Source organism: Simochromis diagramma, unplaced genomic scaffold (assembly GCF_900408965.1).
Source record: "Simochromis diagramma unplaced genomic scaffold, fSimDia1.1 OVJJ01000321.1, whole genome shotgun sequence".
In the NCBI taxonomy this organism is placed as follows: domain Eukaryota; kingdom Metazoa; phylum Chordata; class Actinopteri; order Cichliformes; family Cichlidae; genus Simochromis; species Simochromis diagramma.
Window position 1 is genome coordinate 8,103,334 of NW_024386772.1, and position 23,245 is coordinate 8,126,578.

A 23,245-nucleotide genomic window follows, 5' to 3' on the forward strand; every position below is an offset into this window, starting at 1 on the left:
TGTAATGTTGTTTTTGGCTGCGGCCAGAAGCTGTTTTAGGTTACAAAGTTAAAGAAAAACAAATTGCAGACAGACTCACTCTGCAACTTCCTGATGTGCTTGCTATAGACACTTTAAGTATTTTGTTGGAGGAGACCAAAACTGACTAATTCAAGAGCATTAATTATAGACAAAGATTTATCAGGAATCTGGATATTCAATTCATACTTCCCTTATGCTTATTTTTAACTGGATCTACTGAAAAGCAGCTGTTTGATAAAATGTTTGCCATCTCAACCCGAAAGTGATAAAGTCATGGTAAAAAGGAGATGCACCTTCTGCCAGTTCTAAGGGTTTACATATCAGGACATAATGAAAGGTTATCTAGTTCTTAACAGGTCTTAAAATTAGATATGTACAACTTCAGGTGAACAACAAAACAAGTCTTATTACAATGTGTCATTATGTATTTGGCAAACATTAAGTCAAACTGCAGAAGACGTATCTGAAAACTGGTTCCATTGGAAGGTAAGTAGTGGAGGGTAAGTAGCAGCCAGGTGCTGATAATCAATTGCACGAGATTAATTGATCATTAGCAAGTGTGAGCACTTCTATAAAAGCAGGATTTTGCAGATATGGAGCATTCAGGTGTACGTTAACACAATGCTAAGGGGGTGGTATATCAGCAATGATCTTAAAGAAGCACTTTAAGCAAATCAGCACAAACACCTCAATCCAGCTGTCAAGCACGGTGGTGGAGGGGTCATGAACACAACTCCTCTGTATACTAAAGTATTCTAGAGTGAAATTTGAGGCTGTCTGTCCAATAGCTGACTTTTGTACCAAATTGGGTGGATTGAACTGCTTTGGTGGGAACTTAAAAGAGCTGTGAGTGCCCACGTATCTTTATGAACTCAAGCATCGCTGTAAATGAGAGTTGACAATGATGCAAGAGACCGATTCGGTCATACACGAAATAATTACTTAACGTTGTTGCTGCCAGAAGTGCTTTTGTAAACTGCTGACTCATGAGTTGTACTGTAGTTTTCACACACTGCTTCTGTATTTTGACTTTGTTAAATAGTGACATGGCATAATATATCAAGCGTTGTTCATCTGGGATTGTATTTACCTAATTTAAGACCTAGTAAGGTTTACATAATTTTATATTATGTCCTGATATGTGAAACTTTGAAGAGGCAGCCGGTGGACTTTGTTTGTACCATGACTGTATATCCATGTAGTGTTCATAATTTATATACACTGCTGCCAGATGGCTATATAACAGTCACACTGGCTTTCAGGTGTAAACAAATTTCAAATCTGAATAATGATTTTTGTCTAATAGTACTTTTCTGCTTCTTTATGTCAGATAGAGTTGATGATTGGTTTTAAATTCAAGTGTGACTGAAGTGGAAGAAACAAAACACTTTACTTCACTTTGAGACCGAAAAACTGATTTTACTTTTTTTTTTTTTTTTTAAACTTTCACAATGAATAATTTCAAGCTCAAACATGCCAATTTCAAGCTAAAGACACGTGAAGAGCATCCCACTGGTGACTTACTAAAATCTCAGATAATGTGTAGTCCGTCCCTTCACTTGAAGGTCTGCTAATAATACAATGATTGCCACTTTAGCTGTGGATCTCCAGTGTTGTCATTCAAGAAGCTGGAACTCCAATACAGGCTGGCATTAGCCATTACTATTGTTGTCTTAATGCCTCCTTCAATTATCCACTATCAGGCTTTTTGAGCAACTACTGTCAGAACCTCCCCCGCTGGTTTTTCACCAATCTTGTCCCTGATTATCTGGATCAATGGGCATTAAAGGACCCCGGCACAGACAAACAGAAGTAGTTTGAGGGTGGGAAAAGGGGTCTACTTTCAGACAATCCAGAAATCCCTGTAACTATCTGTGTGCCAGGGACAAACAGAATGGCTATTCAGTCGTCAGTCCCGCCACACACAGTGTTTATTTAGCCACAGCTCAAACCAGACACTTCTAATCTATTTTCCTTTTCCCTGCAAACCCAAGAAATTATTTCTCTCAATCGCTGTCAGTCCTTTCCCATCCCTACATGCATACGCTTCCACGTGAGTAGAAAGTAGTGCTAAAACCTGTTAATTGTTGAGTTGGCTCACTTAAAATGATAGATCATTCATATTGATTAATAGTGCAGTTAGAAGTGCTGTTTCCTTTGGGTTGGGGTGATTTGATTGCTAAAGAGATGCTAAAATGCTTTATTAGCTGACATTTCATTGCTGTTAGGTTTTTGTTATGGAATCATAATGTAGGGAAAACGAGCAATTTTTATCTGCAATTCAAGACAAGACACTCCACCTAAATACTGGCTTTCAGGTACAACTCAGGCTGTAAAGACATCCGAATTGCTCAACCCCTAATCCTGCCTCCTAATTTAGTGTTTGAACAGGTGCAGATGAAAGGGCCACACAGGTGATGGATTTGCAGTCCTCACAGCACGTATAGGAATGACCATCCTGTGACTCACCTTAGCTCTGACCAGCTGCCTCTTGCAGAGATCCCAGGCTGATCAAAGCCACCTCAGCCCGCCAGCTCTGTGGTGACAACACTGACAGCGGAGTGTTTTCACCACCGTTTGAGCTGACGAGCAGTTAGAAAGAGATGTTGTTAGGTGATGTGTAACTTTGGATTAATTGACACACCTGGGTTTAATTCTCACAGACAGTGCTGGAGATCATCTCATCAGAGAGCCATCACCACTAAGCTACAGCTGTCTTGCTTTTAAAAAAAAAAAGTGTTAATAATCTTCGTGCCTTGGCTGTTAATGTGTTGATGTGTTAGCTTTGATCTGAGATGGAAGAATCCCATCAGGGCTTGACTACTGACTACATACTTTACAGCTGTGGAAGTAAGATTATCATTACCAAACACATGATATGATAAAACTATTTTGCTGTAACTACAGAACATTTTTAGATTTTATGTCTCACTAGTTCGCTTCTAACGCGGGTTTTTATAGGGGATAAGTGACAGAATACAAATACACAAAAATAGAAAATTGCCTTTTTAAAGATTTGCTATCAAGGACATATCCTTCTGATGCAATGTTTTTTAAAAGATATATTTGACAATTTGGTTCCTCTTTAAAACTTGTATTTTATCAGATGTGAGAAAAGTGGCATTTTTGATTTTGGTTTAGTGAACAAGTGACAGTGTTGTTATTATGAGGGAAACCTACCCTTACATGTAGATACCCTTTGTTATGGACGCTTGGTTACTTCCTTAAGCAAGTAACCCTAACACAGTGCAGTTAGAGTACTTATGATCACCATTTAAAGTGTGCTAGAATTTCAAACATCCACAGGAGACCATTCATTTAAAGAAGTGTTATAAAATCTATTCCAATTCATGCAGCTGTTGATGATATGCTTTTAAAAGTTGTAAACCTTTAAGTTTATCATCTTAAATGTTAACTAACCTATATAGATAACATGCTAAAATGTACCTATGTACCATTTTTTTCAAACACTGGCTCTGTATGATATCAGCGAGAGTCGATATACCTACTATGGTCATTTTAGGCAGGGAAACCCCACCCACCTGTGGATGAAACCTGCAGTCTGCTAACAGAAAGCCAAATGGAAGATGGGCTATACAACAAAGCAGTATTGTGAACTATAAATGCAAGAAACATCAGTAGAGTGCAAGAATAAAGGTTTGAAAAATTACCTTAATAGGCTTCTTCTAGCATTTTTTTTAAACTCAGAAGAATACAAAGTACAGCAAACACAGGTGAGACAAGTTATTATTTTTGATCTTTAGTCATCTACAGAAGACTGAGATTATTACATTAGATTTTCAGGAGTTATAATGGGAGTCTGCCAAATTGTAAATTAGTAAATTAGACAAACAAACAAAAAAACACTGTCCGGGACCAAATTTTGCAAAAGAAGATGTCTAAGATATAGAGTATAGAATATGTATAGGATAAAGCAAAATGCACACAATAAAAATACTTTATGTTTCTATTGGGGTTTTTTTTAGACATTTTAACTAACTTTGTTTATCTATTTGAATATTTAAATAGTTTATTTTATCATGTAAAAATAATTTGTGCTGCACTTCTGCTACTGTGTAAGATGAGTGGCATGATGTACAGCTATCCTTGCTGTTGTTAAAAAAACATAACAGCATTCATTTACTAAGAACAATAAACTCAAACCAGCATGGAGGCAACTGATCCACCGTGGTGAGCCCTGAAAGGGAACAGCCAAAAAAAGAAGAAGAAGAAAATCAAAAACAATAACACTGAGACCTGCTATTCAGGTTCAGCTACCGTTGTATTTACTTCCATTCCACAAAACTGAACAACTGCTTTTATTATGTCTCCTGTACAGTAATTTGTTGCTATTATATCTGACAACCGTTGAACTAGTTGTCTGAAGCGTATGCGCCTAAGTGAACATAAACATCTCTGCTACTTACTGAGCTGCCATTCGTCTCACTCACTGAAATTTCAGGAGCCAAAGATGTTGCAACTTGTCCCTGAAAGGCAGAGAGAGCGAGAGAGAGTGAGAGGAGGTTTGGGGCATGTCTGAAAAAGACTGCAGGATGTATGTGGTTGGAGAAGAGATGACAAATACAGTAAATAGTGATGGGGTGATACTATTAATCCTGTGAGAAACAAATCATAGGTTTTTTGTTTTTTTAGGCCATAAACCTACATCTGTTTAGATGTCATGTGACTGGGAAAAGAGGGGAAGATGATTGGAGGGGAAGGGAAGAAAGCTAAGGTGAGCCCACCTCCACCGCTCAAGTCTTACCTTTCCTCTTCAGGCAACACCTTGTACCTGGGCTGAGCGCCTCAGCAGCAAACAGCAGCTCTGACAACCAAGTGGATGCATCTGCTGGACAATCGTAGCTCTTTAATTTTCTCTTCTATTTGTACCCTGGACCTTGGAATGCATTTCACATTTCTACCAGCAAACCTCTAGAAGTCAACCAGACCCTTTTCAGTGGACTGACGTTAAATATTGGACTTGGACATGTTTGGCGCAGGGCAGCTGGTATCCTCTCTCCTTCCTGCAGTTTTCCATTCACCTGCAGCTCATTTTTTTCCTGCCTTCCCAGCCAGACTGGGCTCTCAACCTCAGTTCCTGATCCCGGGGCCTTTTATCAGCTACGAATCCCTGAGGAATTATCTGCAGCCAGAGCTATGCAAGGAAGCTTTGCTAATGGCCACACAGGCGGTCAGGATTGGGCCACTCACAGAGAGCATAGGTGAGTTCAAGCCACAGCTGCTGTAGCCAAAATGGGACTGATTGTATCATACTGGACTTGTTCAGATAGAGCGTAGCCAAACTGGCACAGTATGACCAGTCTCAAAGACAGTCTGTGAGCACCATCTGATTGCAGTGTAAATGTTTACAAAAGACTGACTAACAGCTCGTAACTAACAATCAATTATCAAGCAGTGTTAAATTGGGCCTAATGATTGCTGTGCTAATTATCCAATCTAGAGCCATTAGTTCCTTGTCACCCATTGGCGATTGTGTAATTGGTGCTTGTGGTGCGCTTTCCAGATGAACAGAGGCCAGTGAAGCAGCGTCGTGCACGGGCCAACTACAGCAGCTGGCAGCTGGAGGAGCTGGAGAAGGCGTTCGAGACCACCCACTACCCGGACATCTTCATGAGGGAAGCCCTGGCCCTCAGACTGGACCTTATTGAGGCCAGAGTCCAGGTGATTGGCACGACGAACTCCTGCTGGAGTTGTTAACTTTGTACTCATTTAGCTGATATTAATTTTTACGCACAGTGTGCAAATTTGCCTTTAGCCCTACTGTTTATTTTCCATCATAGGCATGTTTGACAATACTTACAATAATTCACAGTGAAATCATCTTGCACACCAAATAAAGGAAAATGCCTGGAGAAAAAATAGTATTTTATTCTATATGAATACAATAACTTGACTAGATTAATCTGTAATTTTTTGCTATTCATATGGGTCAAGATTCCTTTCTGTCCCAACAGAAATGTAATCACAGTTTCAGCTGACACCAGTATGAAAGTAATTCTTGACTACAGATACATCAGAGCCTGTTTAGTGCAGTTACATTTCAACTATTGTTTTTTAACTATATAATCTCCATGTTATTTACATTCATATATTATATCTCTTTCATTTATTCCAAGGTTTGGTTTCAAAACCGCCGCGCAAAAATGAGACGGCAACTGAAACTCCAGGGCCAGTGTCCAGGGCCTTATGTGAAAAGGGACAACGATGAAACATCTCCAAAAGCGAGCAAGAGTTTAAAACACACAGAGAGATCGGACGGTGAGCACTGGGAGAAACAACAGGAAGCTGAAGGTTATCCATGGACAACCCAGAAGTTGGGGAAGTGGGAGAGGCCGGAGGGGCCGAGCTCAGAGGAGCTCCGCTCCTGCAGCATTGCTAAGCTGCGGGCCAAAGCCAGAGAGCACGAGGCTGAGATCCAAGGCAATGTAAGCATGTCAGGAGGCACCAAACAGTCACAAACACAGGAAACTGATGCCACGCACAATGACTGATCATTTTCAATCTTCCTGTTTATACATGAGTTGAAACTTTTGGGGGAAGTGGAACTTAAATATTTAGCCATCATTAGCTGAATATATGTATGTCTATATATTCTGTAAGATTTTATATTGAAAAATAAAATAAAATTTACATAATGTCAAAGTTTAAGGTTTTGGCTTTACCGTGCATTCCAACTGACTTTTAACTTTCTTTATGTTTTCTTGAGCATATATATATATATATATATATATATATATATATATGATCATGTCTTTTTATATGCTGAATACAGTTTTAGATACACCTCAGATATGTGCAGTGGCATCCACTCCCAATGAATGGTAGATGCTTCATGGTGGGGCCTCAACATGTAACAATGACAAATGATAAATGTGGACGTCTTATTGTGTCAGCCTATCAGGGCAAAACTGAAATGGGATACACTCAATCTGTAAATGATTTCAGCACGACAACCATCCCTGACCTCTTGGGTTACCTCCACACACAGGCAGGATGTCTACATGCAGCCACACGTCCTCACAGGAAAAAAACTCAAATAGCTAAAAAATGAAATCATGAAGACTAACTGCAGTATTTACACTCATTTATTAGACATTTAATACTAACTAATACAACATTTCTGTTACAAAATCTACATTTATTCATTTCTGATCTCGGGTCAAAACTACCTCATGTTTAATATTGAGGTTAAAGGAGATAAAAGTGGTCTACAATACATTTAAAAAAAAAAAATTCTCATATTTGCATAGTAGCGCTTGTGAGAGGGATGGTTTGGTTCTCTTTGGAACCTTCAGGTGTTTTTGGATCAACAAACCCTGTTGTTTATACTAAGTCCTCTGTACTATAATTACAGCCTATTTATTTAGTATTAGGAAATTGTGCTCTGATGTGCTGAATCACACACAGAAGTGTGGAAAGATATATGGTTGATGATATGTGCTCTGTGCCTCTTGAATTGTTCCTGCTTCACCTAAACGTCTAGATTTTAAAGATACTAATTATGTTATGTGTGCCTTGTTTATAGAGTTGACCACAGGTTGAAAGCAGTATGATAACAGTGTGACACTGCCCCCTTCTGGGCTTCAATACGTCTTTAGACAGGACAAGGCGACAAATATTGTTTGTCTTTCTTTTGTTTTGTTTTTTTACATGTACCGACTGAATGCGGTTTTTTATTTGTATTTTATTGTAACGTATTGAAACTTTTTTTTAAATTGTTGTCTGCAATAGTTTTAGACTTTGCTTTCATATTCTGAGTCACCCTGTGTCAATTAATAAACAATTCATGTCTTACAGTAATTGTGACATGTATCGATGATGAGGTCAGTGTGGGTTGCTCCCAGTTCAAAGACTCAATTTCAGCTCTGGTCTCACACTAATTACATTCTCTGTGTCAGAGGTTTGAATACTCATGGATGAGGTCTGGGTCAAATTTGATTTGGGACTACTTTTCAAAACGGACCAGGGAAGCACACAGACTTATTTTGTTCCCAGTTAAGGTGAAATCACTCTGCAAGCTGTCTTTGCAAATCAAATGTCTAAGTATTCAGTTTACTACATAGAAAAATTGCCCAGAAATTAACATATAACTTTTCCCTAAGATTTAATGGGACATGGCGACATGGGTTAATTGGGTCAGAATCTTTAGATGAGGCTTGCTGGCCTCAATTAGTCCCCAATTAGGCCGCACACAAAGAACAATAAGGTTAAAGAATGCATGTAGAAGAGCATTAACTATCCTTATGTACACTGTCTGAGGTAGCAATACTGGGGTTTTATACTCTAGATATCCCAGAGCACACTTGTTCTTCAAAGCTTAGCTCGAAGGATATTTTTATTTAGCATTAAATTAATATATTATGGCCATAAAACTTCTGTCCTCAAAAAGTTGCAGCTGTCGCTTAGTTATGTCTCTTATGTCTGTTTAACTATAACTGTCATGTCATTATGTTCAATTAATATCTTTTATTTAATTTGATCTTTTTAATTACATCTTTAAAGATATAACTGAAAACTCAATTTCGTAACTGGCTCACGTGCATATAAGTCCAACACCGTGTTTTACCAGCAAAATAAAATCAAGAAGCGCTTATTCCACGATCATCGTTTTGGCTGTCATACCAGGGTCAATAAATGCAATAAAGACTATTAGAGAAGATGGTTCAAATGTGCCATAATTGTGGGGGAAAAAAAGGTCAGGTGAGATAAGCACGAGGATCTAAAAACACTAAATAACAACATGTGCTGTCTGATAACAGATTACACTAACCTACCTACTAACTGGATTTAACCTTCATTTGGTTTTCTTAACATCATTTAACTCAATAATCACACCCCAGGGAAAATAAATAAATAATAGGTCAGCATGATCCACTTCCTGGGATTAAAACGTGCATGAATTATGAACATCAGACTTAGCCAACTATTTCCTTAGCTGAATGAGCTTTTCTTCAACTGTCGTGAATGACGAATCGGCAGTGGCGTCAATTAGTGAAATGAGCCGAGAAACACACACCAGCAGCAGCAAGCAGCAGCACTTCGAAGAGTCTGTGAGTCAGACAAGCAGGTGAAAGAAGGAAACAGGACGCAGCTGCAGTTCGCAGATCACGGTCAAAGCCAGCACAGAGACACGTTGTTTTATATCTGTCTTTCCTCTCACTCCGTCACACCTCCTGCCTGTTGCACACTTTGTCTGCAGTAGTGGTTCTGTCGCGCTACAAGCATGGCTGCCATCAAGGCTTTGGAGCAGTGGTGTAAAATGCAATGTGAGGGCTACAGAGATGTGGCCATCACCAACATGACGACTTCATTCAGGAACGGGTTGGCTTTTTGTGCGCTAATACACAAGTACAGACCGGACCTGATGTAAGTATTGAAAGCTTTTTCTTTTCTCCCAAAACTTTACTTTGGTTTGGTCAAGTACTTTAATAATTGTAATACATATAGACAGCCTGCCTCCTCCAATAATTTACCCTTATTTTGTTTTTAATATGTTAGTTGTATAAGTACTAACTTAAGTGATCCTTATTCTTATTTCTGTGTTTTATTAATACATTGTCATTTGTCCAGTTTCACAGTGCTGTTTTTTTCTTCTTTTAAATATATATTTTTTTCTACATGCTGTAAAAGAGCTATTCTGGGTAGTTGAGGTAACTTCTCTGTGTTCATTGTATTCCTGTTTTCCCAGAGACTATGACTCACTCAGAAAGGAGGATGTGTTTGAGAACAACAGACTGGTAAGATGTCAAGATGTTCAGCCTTCGTCTTACTGAGAGGAGCAGACTTCATACACAAACTGCAAAATCTGATGTAGCAGAAAACATCCACTTCATTAACCCCAGACATGACGGGCCACGCAGCAACACGCTGTTTGTTCTTGCCTTGGCATCTATGCAGCAGATTGGACAAATATTTAGCTGTTTCAATTTTCACAGCACAGCAGATTAAGCAAAAGCCATATCTCTCTACTAATTTTAGACTCCTGTCAAACTCAACCTTTCTCAGTCTTTGCTCTTGCTCTGTCCGTTTGAACTCATCTATTCGGTTAACCCCTGCGTGACATGAGCAGCACAGCTGGGACTTCTCCATTATTTAGTTTTCTAACCTCTTGTCGGCTTCCTCTGAGGGTTACAGGCCCTGCAGTAAGTGTGCTACAGTACGCGCTCCGTACGACTTCCTTGTTGTTTTCGATCATCTCGGCTGTGTCAGCAGCAAACCTGACCTCAGGGGAGAGGCTCTCAAGTCTATTCATTTTGAATGAGGCTTTACTGTCGTCTGCCACTCGGTCCTTATGGTGACTGTTCTCTTGAAGACACTGCTGATGCATACATCTTGAATGGTATATGAGAACAAAACGATTTGTGGGCAAAGAGCTGTGTGTTTGGTCAAGGTTAAGTTTGATACACTGCTGAAGATGCTCCCTCTACTGAAACATGAGAGAGCACCTGGTAATTCACACCCTTTCTATATTTCATGAATGGTGTCACGCTTCTTACAGGTAGGGCTGGATGATAAATTGGATTTTAATTTCAGGTACAATCTAGTATGAAATTGCTTCTTAGAATTCATTTTCACCATAAAGCTCTAATTTTGTTTTGTGTTAGAAATAAAGCACACCCCTTTACCTGACAGTGGTGTGTTTTTACACTCTAAAAGCCTAAGCTATTTAGTTCAGCTCAAGCCACGTGGACAGAAAGCAAGCCTTTTGTTCAACAAGACCTATCGAGAGAAGTAATTGAAGGAAGGATTCTGTAGGAGAACATGGTCATTGGAAACCGATTTTTTTTTTAAATTTTTATTTATTTATTTATTTTTTATCCCAGCTGCCTTTATTTCCAGGGTCTTTAACACGGTCTGCAATGGAGGAGTTGGCCTATGCTCCTCCTCCTGTTGCCAGCAGCGGAGGTCTTCTGATGTTTATGAGTTCACTGGGCCTCTTGTTGCCCTTATCTGAACCCACAGACGTCTCACAGTGGAGGCCAGCAGAGCAACCGGTTGCTTCATAGTCAAAAACATCCACTATTCTGTACCTATGGGCCTAACTCCTGATTGAACACCCATTTTCCCTATCTCCGATACTCTGTTATTTATTTTTATATTACTGGAGGTTTAGGAAAATCCCCCATGTACAGGGATAGGGGGTGGTGGTGGGGTTAAAGGTGAGTAAATTCTATATATTTTAATTTAATAAATAACCATGTTAGACTTTTTTTTTTTCCCTCCCCATGAGCTGAAATTTGTGGTTTTGTCCACTTAAACTCCTCAGTATCCCCTTCTTTTATATATGTCCACTTGCTATTCCGTAAGGCTTTTCTTTAAATTTAATGAGCATATCCAGGCTGATCCTAAACAATGCACTGATATCTCGCTCTTCCCATCCTCTTTCTTATCCCTACAAGCTCACAGGAAGTGTGCCATTCATTATAGAGCCCTTTCCAAACCTCTTAGGGTTGTGCCACAGAATACCGCCAGTCTATTTAAAGTAAATTGTATTGTGTGACATATTTACACATGCTGTAACTGTAGGAGGTAGCCCAGCCAATGCCATGTTTTTACATGGAAAAAGTGCTTTGGATATGCCTACTTTGTTTGTCATATTTAGTTGGAGTTGGGGGCTGTTGGTTAAACTTTGATTTATTTTTTTTCTCTTAAGGCTTTTCAGATCGCTGAGGAGAAGCTGGGGATCCCAGCTTTGTTAGATGCAGAGGACATGGTGGCTTTAAGGATCCCAGACAGGCTGAGCATTCTTACCTACGTCTCCCAGTACTACAACTACTTCAAAGGACGGCCTCCCAGTGAGAATATGTCTGCTTTAAAAATCCCTAGCAACTGCATTTGAGTAGTTCATCCTCTTTAATTCTGAGCTTTTTCTTTATATATTTCTTTTTTATGTACAGGCTGAGGTATTTTTTTCCCCCAACTCTTTGACACTAATGATGTTTTACTGTCTTCAGTGGGAGGTGTAAAAAGGCCAGCAGAGGGCTCCAAGGAGGAGCCATCGGAGAAAAAAAACCTCCCAGTGGTTGCCAAAAGCTTTGTATCTAAAACTGCCACTGAGAGTTGTTTACCTTCCACTCACACAGCTCAGACCTCACCCAAATTGGCAAGAGCTTCTACTCAGGTCAGTAGTCATGTCAAACGGCATGTCATCAGTCAGCTAAAATTAAAGCTGTGTGTTAAAACGTCTTTCTTTTACACACCTTTGCTTTTTAAAGGAATAATATTTAGGATTAAACATAGCATTTATTTTCAGTGGGTCACCAAAGGAATCCTAGGGGAAATGGGATACCTTTCTGGATAAATGTTTTCTCACTTTTGATTCTTTTTCACAGAAGGTAGTTTTGGCTGAAAACCCCAACAAAAACGGGACTCTCAATAGCAAATGTGTTTCATGCAAGGGCCATGTTCATCTTGTTCAGAGGCACTTTGTGGAAGGCAAGCTCTATCACAGAAGCTGTTTCAAGTAAGAATTTAATCTATATTCATAGATGCTTTTTCCCCCTGCACAGGGGCTTATTCCATTAATAATTTAATATTAATAAACTTCCACCACCAGGTGTGGCGAGTGCGCCAGCGTACTCCATGTAGGCGGTTACAAACCTGGGACGGATCCAGACACTTTTATCTGTAACTCCCACCAGAACGCTTCCAAGACTTCCTCCTCTGAGGCTCTGATCAAAAATGGTCTCACCAGTTCAGCTGCGCGACCACTAAATGATGCCAGCCTAAAACGGCCTTCACCACACCCCCCTTCGGTGTTGTCAGCCCCACTGAATAATGTTTTGAAACCAGTTGCTCCTACTCCAACCTCCCAGTCCTGGACGGCCTCAGCCCAGAAGACACAAGCTGCCCGGCAGAAGTTTTTCCAGACTGTGCCACAAGTTACTGAAATCTCCAAAGTCAACAACAGGAAGCCAACAGAGCAATCAAGTGTTCAAGTAAGGCCAAAGGTCCCGACTGATGATGATGATGATCGAAAGAGCCAGTCGAGGGTAATGGTTGGAAAAAAACTAGCAGAACAAAACTACAACAATAATAACAAACGCCCATTTACAATCCGATCGGCGGATGAGAGATGGTGAGCATTGCATTAATATACAATCTATAGCCATGAATGCACTGTCCTTCTGAAGGAAACTTTCCCACAGTCTTTTTTTTAAAGCTGATGGTGAGGCCTTTCTCTGTCCCCAGGTTTGGTGATGAGCCAAGTTTAGCTGACAGCTCTGCTTTGAAAAAGGATAAATGCAGCCAAGCCTCAGCAGGAAACTACGCAGGACAGCCCTCCACCACTCAGGCAAACAATAAGGAATTGCCATGTCTAAAGGCCATCAATAAAGACAACACAGGGCCAACAACTGTACACAAAACCACCAAAGGCAAGCTCCACTAAATTCATTTTACTTGTGTCTGATCCATTATTTGACATCCAGCCAGCATCCACCCACCCCCACCATTCAGTCTGTCTCTCACATTCCTAGAAAACAAAGCCCTTTTGTCATTTTTGCCCTATTTATAAAACCAGTGCATCTCGCATGCTGATAGCTGACATTTTAATTCCTGTCTCACACTAATGAACTTTCATAGTTGAACTGTCATTCTCCTGGGATGGATGTGCATGCACGGGTGTCACATTCTGACTGTCGGTGGGTTTGTAGACAGAAATACAATTACTGGTGGGTCTATTGAGAATGGTTTTTCAGTCACTTTTACTTTTAGCATTGATGGAAGTTTTCCAGACATGGAAATGAAGTCTGTTTCTTACTAATATTAACCATATGTTGACTGGACATTACGCCAAGGTCAGTGATTAAAGCATCATTTTGGTCTTGTGTACAGACGAGAATGTGGAGCGCAATCGTTTTATTGGAGTGCTGTGAATACCTAGATAATGAAACCAGTAACTGTGCGCTTGACAGCTGTTTAGACGAGTGTGACACACGAGTCGAGGGAATTTTTTTTTTTTTTTTTTTTGTTTGTTTTGTTTATTGTGTACAATAACTTGGAAGTGCCGCTAGTGTGCACGTCACTGACAAAGCAGATGTCTCATAAGCTGCAATGTGCCATCTTCTCTCGTTCTAAAAGTTTTAAAACGGTAGTTACACAAGATTATAAGGTGAAGTGTAATGACGGATTTACCATTGTGCTTTTTATTCGCCAAGGTTAATGCAGAGTTAGACGTTTGTGATCATTGCGATTCGTGTTCTTGTTGTCAGCAAGATTATGAAAAAGACTGCCAAGTGAGATGCTGGGAAACTTGGTGGCGATGTCGATCACAGGCACAAGAACCACCTCTGAAATTTTGAAACGCTTTCTTTGAATTGAGGAAAGTATCGTTGATCTTTGTGGAGGAATGCCCTTCTGCTTCAGCAAGAAAAAAATGAATCGTTGGAATCAACATCATTTTAATCACGGTTGTTTCAGCTGTTTATCAAGCAAGTCCTTTCTTAAATGCAGTGATATGCCGTTATAGTTTTCACATCTAAGTATTCATGGTCTTTGGAGACTAGCAATAATGATCTTATTTTTCATTTTTGGTTTTACTTTCTGTCGTTTCTCTGCAGATCCAGTATACCATGAGTGGCAAAGAAAACCTGTTAAAACCGAACTCGGGCTAAAGTAAGTATTTACAGTTACTCGGCTGAAAGTTGAAAAGCTGCACAAGTGGACCAGAATGTCTTGAAAGACTTGCCTTGAAATACATCTGACCTATCAGATTATTTACTCTCCAGAACGCAGAATCATCTTCATCCACCTCTTTTATTGCTGACTGGCTCAAAGTGGAGCCGCTAGTTCTATCCCCCATCTTAACAAGTCCCGAGGAGTGCAAGGCCTGAACTCCTGCTTTCCTACTCCTTAACACTAGATTTTCTCATTTCTAACCCCTGCTGATGATTCCTCAACTGTTTTCATCACCTTTTTAACATTTCAAAATTTAAGGTGAGGTTGTTACTCGTCTGACCTATTAGTACATTTCACCTGTGTCGGATTAATGCCTCTGTATTAAAATAATAAGTTCATTTCTTTGTTTATATCTTACAGAGATGCTGAACCTGAAGCTTTTAGTGAAAATCATAAAGCTGAATTCATGTCCACACCTCCATCTAATGTCTCAATTAGTCCAACAAGGCTTCCTCTGGCTCAAACACCTGCAGCACCAGGAGTTAGCTTTGCTCTGTTTGATCCTGCGTGTTTTAGGGAAGTCAGTCCCCAGAAACCTCAGCCTGCCTCTGAAATCCTAGGTGAGAGGCTTCTTTGCATTATAATGAGAGACATTTGTCTGCTGATATATTAAATGAATTGAGTGTTTGATGTCAAAGTGAACCAGAACTAGCTTGCAAGGAACCTCTCTGTAAAGGTTTTGGTGACTCAAGCTGTTTTGTCTTGGCCATTTTCATGTTTAAATAACAAAGTTCAGTCATGTGTTAATGGAATCAATTAATACACACTGAGAGCAGCAATACCCAAGTAAAGCAAATGTATGTGTATTTTATTTTATTTATTTGGCTAACTTATTCAAGCTCTTGAAGAATCTAAAGCGACATAATGAAACTATGAAGTTGGTGGAAAATTTGCACTTTCATCTATTAAGATGGTAAAATAGATGTACTTTGAATTTGGGGGTAGGGTGATTGGGTTCTAACCAAAAATATTATCTATAATCTAGACTGTATGAGAAGTCGAGAGCATCAACACAAAGAATGAAATACATTCTTGGTGGTTTGTATAAATTTTATGCCAGTTTTAGTTGGCTTATTTTAATGAAAACTATAAATGTGAACCTCATGGTTTTGCTTGAGGAAATGCTAAATGACTCACTCTAGCCAATGGGACCCATCCTGTGTATGCTCTGAACGTCCACAAAATTATACACACCCTATTGTATTAGTTCCCATATTAAACAAACAAAATGAAAACAAAGTTTTGTGAACTCTGCACTTCTGCAGTGTTTAAGGCCTCTTCTCTTTATTTTAGATTTTAAATTTGGGAGTTGCTTGCCTGTGAAATCCTCACCCAGACTGCCAGCTGTGAAATCTATTAGCTCTTCAACTACTTTTCCAGCCAATCATGGAAATCCATCAGGTTGTTTCCCATCTTTTTAATAGCTATCAAAGCCAAATATACATGATTTCAGATTTCTTGTTGATTTCATATGAAAAGTGTATAAATACATTTAAAAATTGTTATTTTACTGAAAACAGGTTAAGTCATATGTGACAATACTTTTCTAAAAAGCTGCCATGAAAGGACTATCTAATCCTATTTTATCTACCTCTTAGCTGCTAAAAAGGGAAAGTATTTGTCACCCACCAACGCCTCCAGGACTGAAATGAGGTCACCCTCTGTAAGTTCCCTCCATTAAGTCTCTTAAGAGATTAATTAACAGCTCTACAAATATGCTTTCATTACATTCCCAGCAAAAAATGGATGACCTTCTTTACATTAAAGTGGCCAAAGTCAGAATTTTCAAATTACGATAATCTTTACTTGACAGTGACTCTTAAATTCTCTGTTTTGCACCAGGTAAGGTCTTATCATATCCCAATGGAGCAGATTGAAAGGCAGCTGAATGATATTGAGACAAACTTGGCTCATTTGGAGAAGGAGGGTGTGGAGCTGGAACAGAAGCTCCGAAGCTGTGAGGAAGGTACGTTTTATGTCTTCCACTTCTCCTTTTTACTTGTAAAAACATACAAATATTAAACAATGCAATCAATAGTCCACTTTCAGACATGGTTCATGAGACATTTAGTAGCTGGCTTTTCACTCTTAACTCTGCAGCGTAGTTCCATATTATTTCTGAACAAGTGAGGGCAGTAGTGTGGTAATAAGCTGGATATGATAAGTTAAAGATATGGAAATGGCAAGTTACCACATCTTGATTACAAATGAATATCATGTGATATCTTACATTACTAATTACTTTAGTAATATTACACTGAAATTTAATAAGGGGCCAAAATCTAGGGGCAATACAATGAAAACATACATGCCTTTGAGGCAAACCCAATTATTAATCATAGAGTATATTGGTAATGATATCATAACTTGTTAGGAATACATATACGTTGCATCTGTGCATTTACATTTTTCATACACTGTTTTTTTTTTTTTTTTTTTTTTAAAGTGGTAGTAACCTCATAATCATAAGGTTATTTTGGGTGATGCTTTACCATATCAGGATAGTATTATCATACTATGATGATGGGGATTATGGGATCTTGCATTTCTCCTTATTCACAAGGTCACAATGCAAATATATCTTTTTTCCCCTTCAATAATTATTATTATTATTATTATTATTTGTAAATATTATGTTTAATGTTGTGGCATATTGTCTATTGTAGTTTCTTATTTCTATGGTAATGTAAAAACCAGGAATCAGGGTTTCAAAATACTGATTTGTATCCAATTCCATGTTAATAACCTCTTAAAGCAAAAGCTGCTACATCTTTCCATACAATCATCACATTGCTTGAAGTATGATTATCTGGAAACGTGAAGGATTTTCTGTGTAATAACAAGAAGTTTGAGCTGCAAGATGTTTATACTAAATTTTATTGCGGTATCTCCTTTTTTTATTTTATTTTATCTTATCCCATCTGTAACATCTATATCACTGAATATGACCAATTGTGACATCTGTATATGTGGATCGGACTAAGCTAGGTAATATTTAATACCTGGCCATTTCTGAACAAGAGGGGGGTTGGTAGACCCTTCACCGCTATGTTGGTTTGAATGAGGTAATATTCTAAAGCAAAATGTGTCTTGCAATAACCTTAAACTAAAATTTGACATCACATTTTTGTTTGAACTGCTGAATCACTCTGCTGCATTGGTGAGTTGTATCTTGGGTGCTTCACACATGTGCTCACCATCAGCTGAAGGTTTGTGTGTGTGTGTGCGTGTGCGTGTGTGTGTGTGTGCGTGTGCGTGTGCGTGCGTGCGTGCAGGGGACTTGCATGCCATTTCTATTAGTGTTTCTGCAGTCAAATGAGGTGAGAGGCACAGCTAGCCCACGGGGATGTTGCGTCTTCTTTGAGGTAGTAGGAGTAGGGGGCCTTATTGCATTGCTCAAGGTCAACATGACTTGGATATAGTAATAAATTTTTATATATATATATATTTATATGTGTGTATTCTGGTCGATTGCTTTTTTTTTTTCTTTTCTACATGCCACCCAGGAAGCCTGAGCATGTCAGTTGGCCAGAATTTAACATCATTTCCACACTACCTAGGAGATCATCTACTTCTCAACTGGAATTTGTTGGCATAAAAACTAAACCCTGGCACTCAGGTTCAGTTCAGAATCAAATCATGTTTGTTCTGGTAATGACAGGATGTGTGGGGCTCTGTCCTCTGTCTCTGCAGCTCGCTCTCTGTTGTAAATGTGACTTGACTGATTGGTCGCTAATTAGGATTAGCAAAATATTCAGCCTAAAATCAATTGATCCACCTACTCGGGTATGACTCGGTGAAGCAGCAAATTTAAGCACTGTTTCAGTGCATGTCGGAGTACTGTGGTGGACCAATACTGAAAAGTATACACCGTATCCTGAAAACCTTAAATACTGAATCATCTTGGATGGTAAATTGCATTGTTCCCTGCATCATGTATCCATAATTCATCCATTCTCACATTTTCTTTAAAATCTGAGTAATAATATAACTTCTCAGGGCTGAAAATGAAATTTTAAAATGCTTCTTTGTATATGTGTGGCCACCAGTTTAACCCCACATAATGAAAGCTTTGGAAAAATATAAGCAGTATTGTTGTGAATGATTTAATTAGTAATTCATTAATTTTTTTTACTGGATTGGTTTTTGAGTAAATTGCAAAAAGATGTTTGTCAACAAAACATTGTATTATATTCTAAAGTCGATGCCACAGGAATGATGACTGACAAACTAAAAAGTGTCTATAGACAGGTTTTTTGTAACATCATGTTCTGTGACATACATTTTGATATTATTAAAAAAAATAGATTTGGGTTTGGCAGGCTAAGCTCCATTTTAAGATTGTTGGCTGTGACATAGTGTCTTAATAAAGGTGACAGCGTGGTTCCAGGATGTGAGTCACTTCTTCTCTTAATAAAAATTGAGAACCACCTACCTGCATATGAGCCAAATTATCCCCAACCCCCCCCCCCCCTAATTTCTACTTAATGTTTTTCTTGCAAACAGTGAGGTTGAGTCTGCTCAAGTGGGGTATATTATTTTTTTTTATTTTTTTTATTTTTTATTTTTTAATTTTTATCTTTTTTAAGTTTGCTCTTGGAGTATATCAGTTAACATCAGAACAGCACAAAATATTTGGCTTACGTGAAATGATAAATGTTATGAGCTTGTTAAATAAACATCTAGTCAGTGATTATAATTGCTTGATTTACTACAATATATACACATCAGTGATTGAATAACAAGACCAAGACCATTATAAAACTTTTTATTTTATCTTTTGAATAAATTCAGCTGAGTGTTACTAACTTGTTTTGCAGATGGAGAAGGTGACATCTTGATGGACCCACTGATGGTCGACTGGTTTAACCTCATTCAAAAAAAACAAATGTTCATTAGGAAAGAATCAGAGCTCGTTTACATGTGAGTATTATTGAAGGATCGATGTAGGTTGAGAATATTAAATGACCCTTTCTCTATTATTCAGGGAATTATTACTCATTTGGATAATATTTGTTTACACTAGAAAAGGCTTTTGAACAATATTCTTACTTTGACTTGACTTTGAGACTTGAAAGTTGGATTTCTCTTTATATATTTGATTATATTAATTCCAAACCTTATTTATTTTACCTGATATTTTCTTTAAAGATTTTTCCCTCATTGCTTGTACTTTTACTTGCATTTAACATTAGGACAAAAATCAAACTTAACTGAGAAACTCAAAATTTTTAGGATTGTTTAGAAGTTTTAGATCTAATGTGAGTTTTGAATTAGTATTTGATGTTAAAACTCAGAGCCAGGACTCAAGAGCTGGAGCAGCAGCAGCCAGGTGTTGAGGGGGAACTTCGCAGGCTGCTCGAGAAGCCAGGTAAGCGCTCGGTCTCTTTGCCTGTCAGCATCTGTCTTACTTCCTTTTCCGACATGCGGTTGTTAACATTGTCACAGATCATTTAAAGTCCAGAGAGGAACAACGGCAGGAGAAGAAACTAATGCAGAAATTGATGGAGATCGTGGATGGCAGAAACGCAATTGTGGAGGGTCTCGATGAGGACAGGCTGAGGTAACATTATCAATCTTCTAATTAATTCTTAAGTACAATGCAGTTAATCTTAAAGATTGATGTGGTAAAAGGATATGACAGTGCTTAGTTTGATTTTTGGCTAATTTCAGGGAAGTGGAGGAAGATCAGCAGTTGAATAAAATGATGCAAAACCTTGGTAAGCAACATATGAAATGTCTTTTTTTCTGTTTCAATTTGATTTGAGTTGTTAATATACTGGTTTTGTTGAGAACAGGAGTGAAGAAAGCCAAAAATGAAAGGAAATCCTCAATCTCAAAACTGTTCAGGCGAAGAAGTAAAAGACGCTTTGAATGATCCTAAAGGGGATTATTTGATTTATTTATTTTTATTTTTTACTAAATTGTCATTATTTCTATTGTATTAATATTCCTTTTAAAAATTTAACTTTTTTTTTTATGTATAATTTGTGCTCATGGGAAAGATAACAGAAGAGATCTCAAATTAGGAAGGATGTACCAAGCCATATTTTGTCTATACACCATTTGAAGGAAAAAAAAAAAAAGGAAAAAAAAAAAAAATCGGTGCAAATGTTTTTGTTTAGAAAATCACTTTCAATTCTTGGTTTGTTGCTACTCCACTGCTGTTCCACTGTTAAGGTTGTTCGTATAAAAAAATTTCTCATTTTTCTGTTAATATAATTTCAGTCTCACTAAAGTAAAATGAATATCACATTTGGGGATATACTAATTTGTATAGATATATATATATTCTTGGAATAACGTAACCATTTTAAAATCGCACATGGTTTAAAATAAAAGCAGCGTCGAATCAACTGTCATAATGTCAAAATGATGAGGGAACACTGGCTCTTCCACGTGTGAATAGGAGTGAGAAGGATAAATGTGTAATCCTTTGCCAGTCTTGAGTCAAAATGAAATTATTTCAGTATTTATTTAATAATGGATTTTAACAAATTTCCTGTAAGGATATTAGAGGGAGCCTTGACAATTAAGTTTGAATGGCTGTGGAGTGTAAAATGGGGAGCCACACATGTTGAACTGTTGGGCTGTAGTTCCTCTCTCAGACTGTACTGTAGGTGGCAGCCTGGGTATGCTGTATCACACGGCAAGAACTTGGAAATCCTATTTGCCACAGTACAGACAGTTAATTTCTTTGCTAATTTTATAAATGCTGCAAAAATGTTCAGCTGTGCTGATGCAATAATGTTATGTGAAAGAGGATTAGGAAGAGCAGTAGCTTATGGCTGGCAAAGGCTTATAAACTATAGGATGTATTGAGCTCTTTATCTTCAAACCTGGTTTAATTAAACATTACTCTTTACTAATATCTGCATCAGAATTGCTCCATACCTGAGCTATTAAAATGTTGAAATGACGTGCGAGGGCACTCATCTGTGAAAATGGCATTTGCTGTGTTTGTAAGGAATGCTCTGTAATGTTGCATTTTAGAAGTGTTATTAAAAGGTGTGTGTATGCGTTCTCCTATTTATAGTATTTTAAAACTTGAAATCTGTTGTCCAATAAATCCTTTGAAGATTAGAACGAACGAGAGGTTGAATTATTTACTCAATAACCGCCTCCTTCCATTTTAAATAGATCCCCAAACTTTTCATCTCTTCCCTCCCCATGTTACAAGCTTCACCAATGACTGTTGATGCAATGACACTACAAAGATCAGACATTGCTTTCAGTAAGAAGCCAACAGCACTGGAACTCCTTTGCATTAAAGCTGCGCAGCGATCACGGAGCAGCATCGATGTATGCTTTCATTAAAGCTTTTTAAAGACGGCATCAAGATAATTCACTGGCGTCAATATATCGCAGCTTCTTATAAACTACATATCGCTCATTTTGAGATGCATGAAATTGTGATCATGAACTTGGAACACAATCTTTCTAGCTGAGCACAGTTGAGGATGATATTGGTACAAAATGCCACGCGTGATGTGGGTGACAGTCGAGACTGAATGTGTGATATTAGAGTTAATTAAAGCTTTGCGCCCCATCTACTGCAAATGCTTGCACTTCTGCAATTAAGAATCAAAGGCGAGGGCTTAGTGTCAGGGGGGTGTCTAATACATGGTTTTAACAGGAATGGGACCTGATTTGCCGAGCTCCTAGCGACAAGCATTAACAACAGCCTCAAATTAGAGAGACATTAATATTCATAAGTAAAACAATTCATCCTGTGAATGTGTGATGAAATGGAATCCTCTGAGGTGAGCTCTTGTGTCCAGGCTGCCATCGTTCATTAAAATATGCCATTACCCATGAAGTGCTTAATCTTTATGAAAGGGTGGTGAAATCAGTTTGAACTGCTCGAACAGAAAGGTGGAAATCGTAATATTGTTCAGAACCTTACATTATGTTAATCTTGTGCATTTCGTGACGACGCGATGTCAAACAGTATAGGTTTCTGTGTGTCTCATGAAAATGTACAAAGCATTTTTTTTTTTTTTTTTTTTTTTTTTACTGAAATTAGTCTGTTATTCTATTAATAGGGCGTGAGTTCTTTGTGATGTTCTAGGTTGGCTGTTAGTCTGCCTCTTCCAACACCATCTAAATTCTGTGTGTGTGCGTATGTGTGTTTCGTCTTATTCCAGTCACTGCCAGAGTCTCTGCCACTAGCCTGTAATTATGATCCTCGAGGTAATTTTATCAGGCTCATTAGCTCTGATGAGTAAACGAGAAGCGTGCCTCTAATTTATTGGCCATCCAGGCTGGAGACTTAATTCTCATCAGAGAGATCATAATATTTGTATAGAGAGTGAGAGTGAGACTGATACAGTATACATATACACACTTGGTTGCAAAGCTCCTAGAACAACACCAAGGCCAAGACTTTGTGACTTAAAATCAGTAATTACACTACTAAGACAAGCCCGTTTGGATAACTGGGCACATGCTTTAAAAATTACAAAAGATGTGTCTGTGATGAGCAGGGCACAAAACATAGTCGTCTTTTTTTCTTTCTTTTCTT

At 38.3% G+C, this 23,245-nt stretch overlaps 2 protein-coding genes across 7 annotated transcripts; both read left to right on the forward strand.

Moving 5' to 3' along the window:
- Window positions 1-1,507: 1,507 nt before the first annotated feature.
- si:dkey-43p13.5 (visual system homeobox 2) lies at window positions 1,508-7,263 on the forward strand. Of its 3 annotated transcripts, none has more exons than XM_040046581.1 (4): window positions 1,508-2,871; window positions 5,094-5,243; window positions 5,546-5,703; window positions 6,159-7,263. In XM_040046581.1, exons 1-4 carry the CDS (start codon window positions 2,817-2,819, stop codon window positions 6,531-6,533), a joined length of 738 nt encoding a protein of 245 aa, XP_039902515.1. In that variant the 5' UTR covers window positions 1,508-2,816; the 3' UTR covers window positions 6,534-7,263. The 3 variants fall into 3 exon arrangements, with proteins under 3 accessions (XP_039902515.1, XP_039902507.1, XP_039902512.1); XM_040046573.1 differs by having other exon boundaries at window positions 1,515-2,871; window positions 4,675-5,243; XM_040046578.1 differs by having other exon boundaries at window positions 1,515-2,871; window positions 4,800-5,243.
- Window positions 7,264-8,946: 1,683 nt separating this feature from the next.
- micall2a (mical-like 2a) lies at window positions 8,947-20,843 on the forward strand. Of its 4 annotated transcripts, none has more exons than XM_040046549.1 (18): window positions 8,950-9,109; window positions 9,242-9,408; window positions 9,731-9,779; window positions 11,696-11,837; window positions 11,997-12,163; window positions 12,375-12,505; window positions 12,599-13,120; window positions 13,234-13,418; window positions 14,604-14,658; window positions 15,082-15,281; window positions 16,015-16,122; window positions 16,320-16,384; window positions 16,564-16,687; window positions 19,542-19,644; window positions 20,019-20,092; window positions 20,170-20,284; window positions 20,395-20,441; window positions 20,520-20,843. In XM_040046549.1, the coding sequence occupies exons 2-18, from the start codon at window positions 9,266-9,268 to the stop codon at window positions 20,597-20,599; spliced, it is 2,310 nt and encodes a 769-aa protein (XP_039902483.1). In that variant the 5' UTR covers window positions 8,950-9,109; window positions 9,242-9,265; the 3' UTR covers window positions 20,600-20,843. The 4 variants fall into 4 exon arrangements, with proteins under 4 accessions (XP_039902496.1, XP_039902483.1, XP_039902491.1 ...); XM_040046557.1 differs by having other exon boundaries at window positions 8,950-9,092; XM_040046540.1 differs by having other exon boundaries at window positions 8,951-9,408.
- The last annotated feature ends 2,402 nt before the right edge of the window (window positions 20,844-23,245 follow it).